Consider the following 17,542-nt stretch of genomic DNA (forward strand, 5'->3'; position numbering starts at 1 on the left):
AAGTAGTGAAGCATTTATTCCCAAAGACCACCTACATCAAACATCCATATTTGAAAATCAAGGTAAAAATTTCCCCAGCATTTTGATGCATTAACCACCAAAATATATTATATTGGTAATTCAGTAAAAGAATAAAACGAGGGCAAGCTTCCCATGCAGCATACATTCTTTGGCTAAGGGACACAATTCCATGGTAGACAACTTACCTAGCATGCACAAAATCCTGGGTTGAACTCAACAGCAGGTAGGTAGGGGAAAAGAATTTTTTCCCCTACACTGCCAAGTTCTTTAGTATTACTAAATACTAGACGTGGTATATTATCTATTATGACTTTAGCAATCCCAAGGCAGAAGCAGGAGGATCAGTTTGTAGTAACCCTGACTGTAACGGTGATCCCTCTCAAAATGAAAGCTTATAGCCTATGCTCGAGTTTCTAACATTAAAACATTGGAAAAATGAACATTTGTGGCCTTTTTAAGAGAATTTTATTTGAGTGGTTCTTACAAAGATTGTTGCAATATGAAAGTCATTTGATAGAAATATCAAGCTGTCTTGTCATACACACTGAAGTAACCCAAAAATATATTTCAGAGCTCACAGAGCTTAAAAAGAGCAAAGATATGCAACCAGACAAAACCTATTTCTGCATTTCCTATCTCTTGCCCAGACTGCTTTGCTTACCAGACTGTTACTAAACATCCTCAGAAATGCAGGGATCATTTTGTTTGGAATCTTAAGACACACCAGAACACACAGTATTTACAAAGAAACTTACAGATACATTAATTGAAAAGTTGCCATCAAGAAATATAATTTTAAGTCTCCCTTTCTTACCAAGGTGAGATGCTAAACAGCCCTTTAGCTGCCTAGAATTTTCATACACTGCATGTGTATTCATTCCAGAAATGTTTGCTGAACCATGAGCGAAATACATGAGTGAAAGGTGAAATTTAACTGCTGTGTAAAAAGTTAGGCTTCCGAAATATTAAAACATTACCTGTCTGCCTTTATACATAAAGCACATTTTGTTCCCCCTAGAGCTATTCTATAGATTCTTAATGTAATTTTCTAAATGAACATTTAAAAAGGCAGGAGAACTTTGCATAAAGTGGGGTTTGCTAGTTAAGGGAGAATGAGCACACTGCATTCCTGTTAACATTTTTATTTTTCAAAGTAACAGGAGTTGTATACAAATGACAGTAGACCCTTGCCTCTTTATTTTTATCTAAATAAAAGATAGCTCAAGATGAATTCTCAAGGAAAAAAAAAGCTATGTACATAAGGGACTATATCTTCCTTCATCGTCTACTTGGAACCAGTAGTTGTGTTGCTGTCATAGAATCAGGAAAGAGGTTGTGATAAGTTGGAAGAGGTACATATGCTGCTGTAATCATTTTACCTGATGAAAAAAAGACAAGAGTTGGGTTAGCATCTTAATCACTTGATGTAAACATTGAGTTTAGTAGCAAGGACAGAACAAAAAAAAAAAAAAAAAAAAAAAAAAAAAAAAAAAAAAAAAGAAGAAAAAAACTCACCAGCAAACCATCTGCCATGTAATGCATTGACAGCAGCAATAGCTGCAGCAATAGATGGGCACTTCACATATACATTGCCCTAAAAGATAAAAAGGTTTAAAAAAAGTTGTACAGAACACATATATATTCTGTATATTTATTCTAATAAATACTGTGTATGCACTTAAGTTTTATTGAAAATGACTATATGCCCATATTTGCATTACCATATGTTATTTGGTTTTTAGCTAAGGTAAGAATAAAGATGGAGAGGCTGGAGACATGTCTCAGAGGTTGAGAGCACTGGCTGTTCTTGCAGAGGACCTGGGTTTGATTCCCAGCACCCCCATGGCAGCTGTGAACTATTCTTAACTCCAGTTCCAGGGGAATCCAAAGCCCTCTTCTGACCTCCAAGGCATTGCACTGATATGGGTGCACTCCCATACATGCAGGCAATATATGAATAAAGATGGATGTAATTCATGCCAGCATCTGGATATTACCAAGAAGTGATCTGTAATGCTAATAACCTTTGTCAAATGAATTGTTTTGCAATAGCTTTTTATTTTGGAGGGGGTTCTTAGCTAACACATTGAAGTTCCTTTTAAAAATAACCACTAGGCCAGCAGAGTGGCACATGCATGTAATTTCAGTACATAGGAGGCTGAGACAGATTAGTTTCAACTCAAGGCCAGTCTAGGGCTACAATGCAAGGCTCCATTTAGAAAAAAAAAAGTCCGTGATATGCCCCAAATATGTAAACAATATGACACAGAACAGTATATTTAAAATGTTTAGTTCAAAATTTCCAAATACCTGAGCTGAATTTTTGTCAACATAAATATGAATAACACCTCCATGTTTATTACACTCTTCAATCACATCATCTTTAATCTCTGTATCCCATCCAACTTCTTCTTCTCTGTAAGAAAATATTAAACTTTAATCAGAATCTACAAAAAGAATGAAATTATATTCAAGACTTAAAAGTACTAGGGTAGTAAGGGCTGACAGCAAGTGCTATTCCCTGCAATTCCCTCCACCTTTTTCAAAGTCTCACAGTGAACCTGAACTCATCTTTACAACTGAGCTGATGAGCCAATGAGCTCAAATGATTCACCTGTCTCTACCTATTCCCCAACACGGGCTTGTGGAAACCAAGCTTTGTACATGGGTATGAAGATCCAACTTAGGGCCTCATACACATGGAAAGTATATTACAGGCCAGCTTGGTCTATACAGCAAGCTCCAGTGCTACGAGACCCTGTCTCAAAAAAACAACAAAAAAAATGAAGCCGGGAGTGGTGGTGGATGCCTTTAGTCTCAGCACTCAGGAAGCAGAGGCATGCGGGATCTTAGTAAATTCAAGGCCACCCTGATTTACATAACAAGTTCCAGACCAGCTGGGGCTACAGGGAGACCCTATCTCAAAAAAGCCAAATAAAACAAAATGACACAGCCAAAGTAGACAGCTCCCAAATAATCACACCTTAGGGTGACCGATGGCCTCTACAACCATAGATACACACATGTATGCTTATATACCTGCATAAACCCACACAAAAGTATGTCTACCAACACCATACATTAATAAAAGAAAATCATTATATTTGACTGATAATGTTTAATAAATATCAAAACAAGAGTGGTGAGAAGGTAAACTGAAAATAGATCAAGTCCAAGACTGTTCCTAACAACCCACTAAGACCCTTTTCTCAAAATGAAATAAAAAGAGGGCTAGAGCAGAAAGAGTTGGAAAGATGGCTCAGTAGTTAAGAACACTTGCATTAAACCAGGTTCAGTTATGAGCACATGGGAGATCACTTTAACAGGTTCCAAAGGTACCAGGCACATGCATTGTACACTTACATACATGCAGGCAAAGAATACAAAAAAAGAAAAAGAAAAAAAAAAAAAAGAGGCTGGAACAGGATGTGCTGACACACACATTTAATTGAAGTACATGATGGTGATAAGCAGAGGCAGGGGAAGATCTCTGAACTAATGACCAGCCTGGTCTACAGAGGGAGTTCCAGCTAGGAAAGGGATAATCTAGTGAGACTCTAACAACTACAGGGGGCTGGGTGTGATAGCAAATCCCTTTAATCCCAACAGGGAGGCAGAGGCAGGCCTGTCCAGTCTACACAGTGAGTTCCAGGGACACTTGGACTACAGGAGGACCCTGTCTCAAAAAGACCAAAAAACAAAAAAACTCCAGTACGACAGATTCCACTGCCCTCTTCAGGCCTCCATGGGCACTGCACCTGAATGGTGTACTTACATACATGCAGGAAACACTCATACACATGGAAAATTGAAAAAAACAACAACAACAAAAAAAACCCACCCTGGCTGAGGATCTTTGTCAGTGATACAGCACTTGGAAAGTTGGTTACACAAACTTCGTATTACAGAAAATTTCAAAAGCTTTTAATCCCAGTTTAACAAAAGCTTACTTACGTTTGAGGATTGAACATGTTAGAGAGTTGGAAACACTGTGTTGCTAGTGGTTGAACAGATGCAGCTGCAGCTAAAGCAGAGGCTAAAAAACAAGAAAAAAAGAAATTAGCTTCATGGAAAATGTGTTAACTATCCCTGAAAAATAACTAAAAATGAAAGCAACAAAACCTGTCCTACCATGGCAGAGATTATCATTTCAACAATATGAAGATAATCACTTACTATACCAATTCACCTTACTTAATACAAATGTTCTGCTAAATGTGACTAAATGATCAGTTTTACTTATAAAAGCCAACACAAATTATGCACTGTATACCTATATACAGAGAAAATTACAAGAGAAAAAGAATGTGAACAAAATTACTACAAATACATTTTCCCCTCAAAATTTCAGGAGTTGGGGGTATAGCTTAATTGTTAGACTGCTTGTGTAGCATGCACAAAACTCTTAGCTTGATACTGAGCACAGCACAAATTGGGTTTGGTGATCCCAGCAAGTGGGAGGTAGAGACAGGAGGATCAGAAGTTTAATGTCATCCAGGCCAATAAAGTAAATTCAAGGTTAGACTTGGCTCCTTGGCATCCTGTTTCTTAAAAGACATTAAAAAAAAAAACATCGAAAAAGTAATAAAAAATAAAAGACATTAAAAAAAAAAAACATCGAAAAAGTAATAAAAAGTAAAAAAGAAAATGGTACAAAGACCAAATAAAAGACCCTTCTGTATTTGTTGGTTTCAAGATTTATTTTCTGCATCAAGTGTTTTGCCTTCATTATAGGGATTTGCCACATTCATGCCTAGTGCCCACGGAAGTCAGAGAGGGGTGGGTGTTAGACAGCTGTGAGCTACCAAGGTGGGTTCTAAGAAAAGATACTGGGTTCTATACAAAAGTATTAAGTGCTCTTAACCACTGAGTCATCTCTCCCACCCAACTTTTTTTTAAATATATGAACCTTAGTATCACAAACTTTTAAAAGACACAAAGGTATCCAAAGAAAATGTAATAAATAAGCACTTTAAAAGATTTTCTCTTACCACAATAAGCGGGTAGTCGTGCACACACACAAGCGCACACACACAAACAACGTATCTGTTACAATTACATTTTAAATACTGGACACTATAATATTTAACTTTAAAAGCTCTTTTCCAAGATAGTTTTCCAATGGTTTTTTCCTGTATTCTTTTTGTTTTGAATTTTTCTTGTTTTCAGCCAATTTCACCAGTTGTTCCAATGTTTTTTATATACAATTTACAAATATAATACCAGTAGCTATTACAGTAGCTATTACAGAACTCACCGTAATCATATTATCTGACCAAATCTCATTCCAATGCTTAACAAATAGCTAAGGATAAAATAATGCATTAAGAAATCGTGGTAATTAAAATGAACAATCACCTTAAGAAGCATCAGAAATATTCCACTGAACAAAACTTAGGGTTATGCAAGAAACACCCCATTAAAAAATGACTGTTCCTCACAGAATTACAAATGCTTTTCCTTCAACAGAAGGTAATTTCTTTCATGAAGATTTGAAAAGCCTTTTCCTTCATTGCCCTCAGTAAACAAATAATTTTCTTACAGTAACAAATGATGTCATAATTCTACTGGGATGACCAATATATACTGAGTGATTTTAAAAGGAATATAAATATCCCTAAAGAAATTAAATTCTACTGGAGGAAGTTACCTGACAAAGTGGGTAACTGCCCATAAGTCCCAACTAGCTACTTAGAAAAACCTGAAATAGAACTACTTTAACTCACGAGATCAAGAACAGCCAGGGCATCTTAAAAACTCACCTTAATGAATTAAAAAAATAAATAAATTTAGCCAGGCTCCGTGACACATGCCTTTAAATCCCAACACTTGGGAGGCTGAATCAGTCGGATCTCTGTGAGTTCCAGGCCAGCCTGGTCTACATAGCAAGTTCCAGGTCAGCTAGGGCTGACCAGAAAAAAAAAACAAAACTTTTAAATTTCACTACCAACAAAGTATTACTAAGGAAAAGACCACTACATGTATAGCTTATCATAAAACAAATATAAGCATGCATAGAAAAAGTATTGTGCATTTTTGTGTTTAGACAGTGCCTTTCTGTAGCCCCAGAAGCCACTGAACTCAGAAATGCACCTGCCTCTGCCTCCCAAGTGCTGGAAATAAGGCAACATGCCACACCTGATTGTCTTCTCCCACCCCATTTCTCAAGTCTTCTACGACTGACTATGAAAACTAGTGAACATCAAGCAAATTACGATAGAATTTTTTGGCTCAACCCATGTAGCATGCACAAGCCAAATAAAAATTTCTCCATTATTTTTTCATGAAGCATTAAAATCAACTGTATAGTATGCTATAGAAACTTAAAAAATTTAGCTCAATTATCAAAGAACATACTAATTATTTTTATATAGGACCATTCTGATATAAACATTAACATCACAATAAAGATGGATCCAATGGAAACAGCAAGATGCTTTTTTTTTTTTTGCCATAGAGACTTTATTATTAAAGACACTAAATTAGAGTCCACTTTTGTATCATTTCAATGTGCATGCAACTTACTCATGGCTTGATGGTAGTGGCTAGAACAATACAAATCAGTAATATTACGGTATCAAAAATTCAGAACTGCACTGCCTATAACAAATTCAGTTTCGACTCTATGGTCTAAACATCTTGACTATAAATATAATCTCAGACTATTTCACGTTTTATATCCATGAAACCATTAAAGAAATAGGTTTTAAAATTTAAACTTTAAAATGAGGTTTTAAATTTTTTTTTTTTTTTTTTTTTTGAGACAGGGTCTCCCTGTAGCCCCAGCTGTCCTGGAACTCACTATGTAGACCAGGCTGGCCTTGAACTCAGAGATCCACCTGCCTCTGCCTCCCACGTGCTGGGATTAAAGGCGTGCACCACCATGCCCGGCAAAAAGTTTTTTAGTTTTATTTCTATTTTTGTTTGGGATTTCAGACAGGGTCTTCCTGTAGCCTCAACTGGCCTGGATCTCAGACATAGCCATGCTAAGACTAAAGGCACACACTACCCTGCCTAGTTAATTTTTGTTTCCTTTTCCTGTTAAAAACACAGTACTGTCATAGGCCACCATTCTACCATTGGGCTACAGGCTAAAGTCCAAAGCTGAAAATTTTAAGCAACCTAAAACAACATGGATACTTTCATTTTCTTTGTCTATTATAATGCAATAAGGTTTGGTCTTCTCAAGTACCTTACAATATACATATGAAAAAATTAGATCCAATCTTCTATCAACAAATCATATCCTACATTTAATTCTATTCAAAGACAATTTTTTAAAAACGTATTAAAAAACTCACCTTCAGTCTGTTGGGAAAGTCGTGTTTGCAAATCTATAACAAAAGAGAATTCTACAGCTCAGTGCAGGAACAATGAAGAGCCTCAACTAACAGGGTAAATGTCAGGAAAGCATTAATAAAAGAGGACTACATGAGCAGGGTTTATTAAGATGTACTTATTAAAACCTGGCAGCCAAACCTCCTTCCCCATTCCTCATTAACAAGGCTTTGGGGCCTGTTTTCCCCTCTTATTCTAGCAAGATGTTTATAACTCTCTTCCTATTCCTACTACTGCCTATAGCAAATGCTTTCCATCACCAATACTTTCCAACTGGAAATAATGGGAAATGGGGAAAGGGGAGCATACCGGTCAGAAAATCTGTGGAAAAACCCTGATTTTGAGAATTCAATTCCAAGTACTTCGGAATTTTCTTTTAAAATTAATGGGAGTAAGCATTCAGTAATTTAAAAGGTTAAGATAAAACTGTAAACCCTACAACCATACACATAAAAATGACACAACCATGTTAAATAATTTCCCAATTCAGTAGTAACCACTGAGAAAGACACTATTTGAACGTGAAATTATTTTTCTAGCATTTCCTGGTTTTACACATGACAATCTTATCAAGGCCAAAGTTTTCTGGCCTAAAATGAGTATTAAGGATACTATAAATAGTATTAGAAATAAACAACAGGGGAGGTCTGTTACACAGGGTTCTACATGCCTTTAATTCCAGGCAGAGGCAGGCTGATGTTTCCAAGACTGAGGCCAGCCTGGTCTACAGTGAGATCCTGGGGCTGCTTACAGGGAGTCCCAGTCTAAAAAATATACCAAAAAAAAAAAAGCTGGACACAGTAGTGTACACATTTAATCCCAACACTTGGGAGGCAGAAGCAGATGGATCTCTGGGAGTTCCAGGCCAGCCTGGTCTACATAGTGAGAGCCTGTGCAATAATCAAAACAAAGAAAATAAATGAATAGGAATTTTTGCCCAATATATTGTTAAGCAAAAGCTGTAAGAGTAAAAGAGCAGAAAATTTGACAAGAAATAAGAACATTACTTAATCTATACGGATTTTCTGTTGGGGACATAAAGCACTGAGAAATATGTAAGCAGATCTATACCCCAAATACATTAGGATATAATATAGGGAATGCTAGCTGCTCAAAACCCAAATTTCCATGAGCAAAGGGAAGGTAATTGGTAAACACCAAGTGAACAAGGTATGACCATAGAAACTGTCAGTAAACTTTAAATAATTTGTCCTTTTACTGAAAATGGGAGGAAATGTACATGTGTAAAGAGATTTACAAACTTTTCTGGCTACTTCTAATGTATCTATGTTACAATAAAGACTATTATTAGTTAGAAAAGGCTAAGAGTGTTGGGAGCATGCCTCAAATCCTAGCACTGAGTAGAGGGAGAGTAAGTAGTTCAAGGCTAGTCTCAGCTACATAGGAGTACAAGGACAACCTGGGCTATATACATAAGACAGACTCATCTCCTACTATATACTCCACCTAAAGAAAAAAGAAGGAAGCACTCTATTAAACAAACAAACAAAAAAACTATGAAATATGGCAAGCCAGGGTGGCAGGATGAAGAAAGTGGATTGCTGTGGGTTTGGGACTGTAAAGATAGTACTGGAAGAACCGGGAAAAGAACCTGTCTCAAAAATAGTGGCTATTAAGGCCAATAAGATGTACATGGTGAGAAGAATCAGGTTGCTTAAGTTGATCTCTGAAATCCACACGTAAGAACCAAGCACTTGATAAAATTAAAGATGGGTATGGTGGTACAGACCTTTAATCCCAGGCCTTGGGAGGCATAGGCAGGTGGATCTCTGTGTATTCAAGGCTGGCCTGGTCTACATAGTGAGTTCCAGGCTAGGTGGGACTCCAGAGACCCTGTCTCAAAAAGACCAGGAAAAAAAAGTTAAAAAGTTATTGAGGGACTGAACAGCTGACTCAGCAGCTAAAACCACTGGTTGCCCTTGCAGACTCTGGGTTTGATTCTCAGCATCTACATACTGACTGGCTAACAAATATCAGTAACTCCAGTTCCAAGGGTTGTGATGTCCTTCTGTCCTCCAAGGGTACCACACAACATGTGTGAACTTGAATAGTTGCAGGACCAGCAATCATACACATAAAGGTATATGGCATTTTCCTAATAAACACTGGGACAAATATAAGCATTAACCTAATATTTAAGTGTAGGAAAAAAATATTTTATATTGAGAATAAACTCAGTAGTAATTTGAGAAGCATTCTTTCTATTTTTATTTTTTTTGGTCTTACTGAAATAGGGTCTCCTTGTAGCCCTAGCTGGCTTGACACTCACTATGTAAACCAAGCTGCCAGGCTGGCCTTGAACTCACAGAGATCCACCTGCCTCTGCCTGAGTGTTGGGATTAAAGGTATATGCCACCGAAACCCCAAATAATTTGAGAAGCTTTTTTAAAAAGGCAACCTTTAAAAAATAAAAAAGCTGGGCATGGTAGCTCACGCCTTTAATCCCAGAACTTGGGAACTCTGTGAGTTCGAGGCCAGCTTGGTCTACATAGTGAGTTCCAGGCCAGCTGGGGCTACAGAGAAACCCTGTCTCAAAAAGGCCAACAAAACAAAACAAAACACATCACATCACTGTGCACACCTTTAACCTCAGCACGTGGGAGGCAAAAGTAGCCAGATCTTTGTTGAGTTCAAGGCCAGCCTGGTCTACATAGTGAGTTCCAGGACAGCTGGGGCTACAGGGAGACCCTGCATCAAAGACCAAACAAACAAACAAACCAAAATCACATCACTGATCACTAAACATGAGACTGTAACAAAACATAAATATGGTTGCAGTATCTAGGAACTCATATGGATCTTTAGATGTCAGTTGGTCACAATCAGTTTACTTCACATCAACTACTGAATACCCAGAAATACGTTCTTCATCTAAGAAATAGTAACTGATGGTGAGATTGCTTAACACTGAAAATTTTTTAACTTAATTTATTTCTTTGTCTTTTTGAAACAGGGTCTTCCTGTAGTCCAGCTGGCCTGGAACTCATCATGTAGACCAGGCTGGCCTCCAACTCACCGATCTACCTGCCTGTACTTGCCTGTACTTCCCAAGTGCTAGGACTACAGGCATGAATCACCATGTCCAGCTAATTTTTTTTTTTTTTTTTTGCGATAAGTTTCTTCCTGTAGCTCTTGCTGGCCTGGAGACCAGACTGGCCTTCACCTCACAGAAATCTCCCTGCCTCTAACACAATTTTCAATTAGCTGAAAATATTGTTTAGAAAATAACACCAGCATATTTGATACAATATTCAGGATACAGGAATGCTTATTTACTTAAGAGTTTCATGGTATACATTAGACTGGTTTGGAACTCATTATTCCAGGAGAGCCTCAAACTCAAGGCAAGTCAAGATGTACAGATTTTTCAGCCACCATGTCAAACTTACCACTGTATCACTCTTATTAAAGCAAGGAATAAATCTAAACTCTAATGCAATACCTAGAGGATGATTAACTATCAAGCGTTTCTTTCATTATTATTAAAATTTGACCTGAAGTAGCAAAGCAACAATATTCAGGAAAAAAAAAAGTTAAAACAAAAAAAAGGGGATGTTTTGGAAATAAGTTTACCTCAATGTCTTCAATTACAGAACACATACTATTAATTTACTGTAAAGATTTTAAAGCTAGTATTTAAAAATTCAAAATAATTAAACAACAGGTATTTGGGGGAGTTATCAAATGTTACTTGCACAAATCCCTCAATTTTCTTTCCTTAAAATCATTATACTTCTATGATTGTCAGGAATTCAAGAGAAACCACAATCATATTTCAAAGTCATATGATTAGACAAGTCCTCTATTTTTAGAGGATTAGGCAAAGTATCAAAAACTATTATCTATTAAACTAACACAAAAACATGTCTCTCAGTTTTTCTTTTCTCAAATTTATTCTCCAACTCAAAGGTATTCATACTATTTAGGAAGGCAAACAGAGTTCTGACTGTCCACTTGACGAAAATAGATAATCACCTGTAAGAACTCAATAAGAACTGTCTTAACTGAGTAAGAAAACCCACTCAGATTGTCAGCTGTGCCTGGGCCATAGGAATGAATGAAAAGGGGGAAAAAATCTGGGCATTGGCATGCATGCATTCCCTGGTCTCTTCTTGACTATGTCTAGTAAGATGAACAGCTACCTTGAGCTGTGACCTCCCTGCTAGGATAACCTGAGCTAAATAAAGCCTTTGTCTCCTAAACTGCTTGTCAGAGTACTTTGTCACAGCCAACAGGAAACAAAACTAAATAGCTTTCACTGTGCTCTTCATAATGCAATTGTTTTAGACATATCTTGATTTAAGGCACATAGGATGTTTTCTGAAAATATAACCAAAATCATTTTTTTCTTCCAAAAAATATACTTGTGATCTTCAATTTTGACCAACGCAAACTAAAAATTACAATGTGGATTTCAGAAAGTCTCACAGAATATTCTGACTAGTAGATAGCTATATCCTAAATCTAAACTTCAAGTGTTTAGATGCTAAAAGTACTTGATGAATTGAATTCTCAGTTAGTCCTTTGCAATGCAAAAAATTTGGAGTATTTTCGAATTAGATGAAAAAACAATGATTTCAAATTAGAAAAGATTCAATTCCTACCTGCCACAGCACCAAATGCCAAAGAGCCACTCATTTGTAAAGCTTGCTGTGCTGCTGGTGGAATCTGCAAACCTGTACCTGTGAAAGAGTAAGTCTAAGTTTTGTGGATATATTCTACCACAGCAACCTCACTACATTGGGCAGTAAGATGGCTCTGTAATAAAGGTGCCTGCACCAAGTCTCATGACCTGAAAACCACTCCCCCAAGTTGTTCTGATCTTCATACATGTGGGCTGCTCCCCATAAAGACACATGTTGATAGGTGTGTCCTCCAAAAGAACTAGCAGGGGTCTCAACCCTAAAATGGATGAAGGGAAGGAGACAGTCACCCCTTCCCACCCAATCAGTCAACTTCAGTACATAAGGGGGAGGGTCTATGGACAGACAAAGAAGCCAGGGAGGAGAGTGGAGTTTCACCATCTCGGGCCAGTGGGTGGGTCTGGAAAGCTCAGCCAAGATGTGGGGGAAAATGCCCATGGGCTTCCATGCCTTTATAAGTAACCCTCTCCCAGACAGCATAAGCTTTGTTGGCAAGCCCAAGTGAATATCTTTATTCTTTAAACTGTAGTTTTTGTTAAGTACAACGTAGGGAGAGAGGGTTGCAGCGCGCCTCACAGAAGGAAATTTGACTTTATTACAATACACACAAAAAAATGTAGTAATAATAAATCAAATTATAGATGACAAGGTAAAATAATTTCATTTCCTCTAAAGCATGGTAATATACAAAACTCAAATACATTGTAGTACTTCCATTGAAAACTTCAATAAAAAGCACTTTTCAGTTTACAATGTGTGGCTCAGGTTAAGAACTTTCTACTCTTTCAGAGGACATCCACATAGCAGCTGACAATGCCTCTGTAAAGTTCCACACTCTTCTAGCTTCCTCATGTACTACAAGCATGGAGCATTTATATACATGCAAGCAACACACTCATACCCCTAAGATACAAATAAAAGATTACAATATACTGTCAAAGATTAACGTGAATCCCAACATAATCTTTTTTCCATTTCTCAGTTTGTGGTTACCTTTCTTTTTCACCACCATATGCAGGACAAACAAATAGAAAAACTTACCCTCTGCCAGTCTTGCCATTAATTGAAGACGACCAGTTGTTCCCAAATCAATTCCAGTCCTTTCCAATTCATCACTGTCCAAAAATGAACTAGCACTAGAAGCATCAGTTCTTTCAGTAACATGACCAACTTTCATTGGCCTTCCAGCTAATTCAAATCCATTAAGCTGCTCCAAAGCCTTTTTGGCACATTCTGAGTCAGAAAACTAAAATGGGATACAGAGTTACAATATATTATTTTATTTTATTTTATTTTACATTTAATGAAAATTTCACTGCTAACCACTACAGAGAGCTCCAATGACATACATCATAGAAAAGTTGCAAAGTCCTTACATGACACTAGCCCAGTACCCATGGATTTCTTCCACAACTGAGAAGCAGGGCTGGGGCTTAGGCTATAAAAATGGCCCACAATGACAAGGTCCTAGTTAATCATCCAGAACAAGGCTTGGACAAGTACTTTTTTGGTGTCAAGAAATCATGTGAGAACCTGTCTGGTAGTGGCCTGGCCTTCCCATAGCTGCAGGAGGTCCCACCAGGACATTGACTCTCAACTGACCCCTTCCTTCCTGTTACAATATATTAATTTACATTTATACCTCTACTACTACTTTTGTAAATCTAAATATGCATGACTCTAGGATGGATGAGAAAGTACAAAAATGTTAATGGTTATTAGTATGCATGGATAATCAGACTACAAATGCACAAAGGTTTTAATATTTTACCTTGATATATCAGTATTTGGGAACATAGGATCTTTCTAACAATTAAATAATTTTTTTCAAATACTAAAATCCTTTCCAATGTGCTCGGATAAACATAAGGTGCTACCTCTGCTCCTCATGAAAGAACTCAGTCCCGGAAAATTAAAATCTGTCCAATTCACAATGTAACATAGGTTGGCTTTGAACATAGGCAATTCTCCTCCATCAGTGCACAAAAGTACTGACACCCGTGAGCCATGAAACCCAGCTTACTAGTAATTCTGAAACCAATGTTGGGTCCTATCTTAATAATTTATGTCAAAGTTCTTTATTTTTCCTTTTGTTAAGTGCATGGAGCTAATCAGACTTAATTTCCCTATCACCCTAAAGACAAGCCAGCAAGCTACAGGGTGGTGGCAGGTTTCATGAGACCTATGATCTTCAGGAAATGTTAAATCCCAGAGGCTGAGAGAGATGGTTCATTGGTCCCTCTTCCTATGGACCCAGGTTCAGTTCCCAGCACCCAAATGGCAGCTAAACTCCTTGTAACGCCAATTCAAGGGGATCCAATCCTTTTATGGCACCTGCAGGCATTGCATGCAAGTGGTACACTCTGACATACTTATAGATAAACCATCTCTACCCATAAAATAAAAATAAGCAAATATGGCCAGGCATGGTGGCGCACTCCTAGTCCCAGCACTGGGGAGGCAGAGGCCCGCGGATCGCTTGTGATTTCAAGGTCAGCCTGGTCTACAGTGTTCCAAGCCAGCTGAGGCTACAGGAGAACTGTCTCACCTCACCCCACCCCCAAAAAAAGTTAAATCACAGAGGCATGGTTATTTCCTGGATGTAGCACTCATAACTGATTCTGGGGATATTGGAGAAGTGAAGACCCTGTCTCAATGTGAAAGGCAATCGCCCCAGAAGAAGGACCTGAAAACTCAGGTATTAAAGTGCTAGGGCACATCCTTCTCCATCCAGTAAATGTGCCTAGGGTGCTTTTCCTCCCCTCATATCCTCGAGATACCTCATTTTCCCAGTTTGAGACAATTTTCCCTCTCCTAGCCAACTGCCTTAAAGTAGGCTATCACCCCAGGAAAATTTTTCTCTTTTCAGACCACACCATAATTCTCTTAAATAAAATCTTGTTGCCTCAAGGAACTCTTGATACCTTTTTTAAAAAGCATTTTGTTATTTTTATTTTATGTGTATGAGTGTATTGTCTGCATGTATGTGAAGTGTACCCGTGTCATGCAATGCCACAGAGGTCAGAAGAGGCCTTTGAATTCCCCTGGAATTGGAGTTAAGAATGGTTCGTAGCCACCATGTGGGTGCTAGGAATCGAACTCAGGTCCTCTTCAAGAGCAGTCAGTGCTCTTAACTGAGCCATCTCTTCAGCCCCACCTTTTATTTTTTTAATAAATGGTCTTACCCCACCTCCTCTGTGCCAGGATTACAGGTGTGCACAACCACACCCAATTCCTTCAGTGGTGAACCCAAGGTTTAATTCGTTCAAACAAATGACCATTTGAACTACATTCCCAGAGCTCTGATCATTCAAATTCTTAATTCAGAGGTGCAGACAGAAATAGAATTCTAGCCAAATATGGTGCAAAGCTGTGCAACTATTTCAAAATGGAAAAATAAAACATCTGGCTTTAGCATAACAATAAATGTAAGTAGTCTTTAGGAAAAAGATAATTGCCATATTACTGTTAAAGTAAAAATTTTGCTGAGTTATACTTTAGAAGTAGCTTCCTTCCTCTAGTCGGTATTTATCATCACAGGAAGTATTATGTTTTACTGAAATACAGACATAATTTCAATTATCTGATTAAAATAAATATGTGTTGTAAGTAAAAATATCTGCCTTGGGTCTTAAAATGGTTTAAGTATGTAGTAAGATCATATATTTGAAAATTTGCGACAATAAAATAACTACTTTTTTTGTTGTTATTTAAGACAGGTTCCCCCTGTAGCCCCAGCTGCCCTAGATAGGTAGACAAGGCTGGCCTCAAGCTCAGAGATCCACCTACTTCTCTGCTGAGATTAAAGGCATGTGCCAAAAAGTCTTGCAAAATTACTTTTAAGAAGGAAAGGGTAAAAGAGAAGACAAGTGGTAAGCATTTGTCCAGCATGTATGAGACCCTGGGATTGATTCTAGAACCAAAGGGGAGGTGATTAAGGCAGATCTATTTACAGTAAAATAAGAAATTACTCCATAATCTATTAAGTTGCCATGGTTAGCCACTAACACCTTTAATTGAATAAGGTATGTACATTTATATTTGAAGGGTGATGTTGTGGTGGCTCATGTCTGTAATTCTAGGATTCAGGAGTTTGAGTCAATAAGATCACCAACATGCGATAGGTACTATCAAAAAAATTGGGGGAGGGGAGGGAATAAGGAATTAAATAAAACATACTTTGAGAAGACCTTCATTTTAACTGTTTAAAATCCCAGTACCCTTTAACTTATCTGACAAGATGACATTGCAAACTGACTATATATTAAGCACTGCGTATGGAATTATCAGGAAATAGCTATATGAAACTTCAGATATGATGAACATACCTAACTTATCAAGAATGATAGCTAGAATAGTAACCCGTAACATCACTATTCACTCAGAAAACAGACAGGATTGCCCTTAGTTCAAAGCAAGCCACAGCCAAAGTAACAAACAGCAAAGACTATATAGAAAAACCCAGCCTCAAAGAAGTAATGGCTATTATTTGCAAATTAATTTAAACCACTTGAACCATGGCTCTTCCCCAATAATCCAAAAGTCATATAGTTTTATTGCAACACAAAAATTATCTTGTTACTTAAGACACTTACTGTAATAAATCCATATCCCTTAGATCGACCTGTTTCACTATCCATCATGAGCTGGATACTTTCAATCTAAAATATAAAAGAAATAAATTACTCAAAAGTATTTTTTCTGAGAAACTTAAAAAAAAGGGGGGGGGCTAGAAAGATGGTTCAGCAGTTAAGAACATTGGTTGTTCTTGCAGAAGACCCAGGTTTGAATCCCAGCACCCACATAGCAGCTAACTGTCCATAACTCCAGTTCCAGGGGATCTGTCGGCATCTTCTGTCCCATGAGCATTGCACGACACGGGTGTACTTACATACCTACAGGCAATACACTCATACACACAAAATAAAAATGATAAAATTAAAAAAAAAAACAAAAAAATCAAAATCTAGTATATATAAACTCTTTTCCCTTCCCTTATGGAGAAGAAATGAAGACACCACAATTCTTCCCAAATAAAATCTTCTGCAGGACTACAATTTTTTTTTTTTTTTTTTTTTTTTTTTTTTTTTTTTTGTCTTTTTGAGACAGGGTTTCTCTGTAGTCCCAGCTGGCCTGAAACTCACTATGCAGATCCTACCTGCCTCTGCCTCCCAAGTGCTAGGATTAAAGGCATGGACACCATACACAACCTCTTAAATTTTTTAAATTAATTTTATTTTATGTGAATGCCTGCATGTACCTAAGTGAACCTGTGTTGAGCACAAGAGTTTTTTTAATTTATTATTTTTATTTTATACATACGTATGCCTGTGTGTAGGTAAGTGCACCCACCTTAAAAACCAACTCAGAGGAGAGTGGAACGACTTCCCATGGAATAAAAGAATAACTTTCGATTTGACACTCGAAGATTCAGATGATGAATCTTCAATTCATGATTCAGACATTAATGATTTTTTAGCAACAACAACAGAATCAGAAGAAGACTTCAATATACCTAT

At 37.4% G+C, this 17,542-nt stretch overlaps 1 protein-coding gene across 16 annotated transcripts in view; it reads right to left on the reverse strand.

Moving 5' to 3' along the window:
- Positions 1–464: 464 nt before the first annotated feature.
- Positions 465–17,542, reverse strand: part of Rbm39 (RNA binding motif protein 39) — a 39,114-nt gene continuing 22,036 nt past the window's right edge. For 11 of the 16 annotated variants that reach the window (XM_017800028.1, XM_017800027.1, XM_029567198.1 and 8 more), the window contains 8 exons: positions 16,619–16,684; positions 13,065–13,269; positions 11,985–12,062; positions 7,323–7,373; positions 3,976–4,057; positions 2,332–2,437; positions 1,537–1,615; positions 470–1,400 (listed from right to left, as the gene is read on the reverse strand). In XM_017800028.1, the coding sequence (XP_017655517.1) occupies positions 1,300–1,400; positions 1,537–1,615; positions 2,332–2,437; positions 3,976–4,057; positions 7,323–7,373; positions 11,985–12,062; positions 13,065–13,269; positions 16,619–16,684 (768 nt within the window). In that variant the 3' untranslated portion in view covers positions 470–1,299. Of the gene's footprint in view, positions 1,401–1,536; positions 1,616–2,331; positions 2,438–3,975; positions 4,058–7,322; positions 7,374–11,984; positions 12,063–13,064; positions 13,270–16,618; positions 16,685–17,542 lie in introns of all 16 variants that reach the window. The other 5 variants (XM_029567204.1, XM_029567197.1, XM_008840764.2 and 2 more) reach the window with 4 other exon arrangements.

This window comes from Nannospalax galili, unplaced genomic scaffold (genome assembly GCF_000622305.1).
Source record: "Nannospalax galili isolate Female #2095 unplaced genomic scaffold, S.galili_v1.0 scaffold221, whole genome shotgun sequence".
Taxonomy (NCBI): Eukaryota; Metazoa; Chordata; class Mammalia; order Rodentia; family Spalacidae; genus Nannospalax; species Nannospalax galili.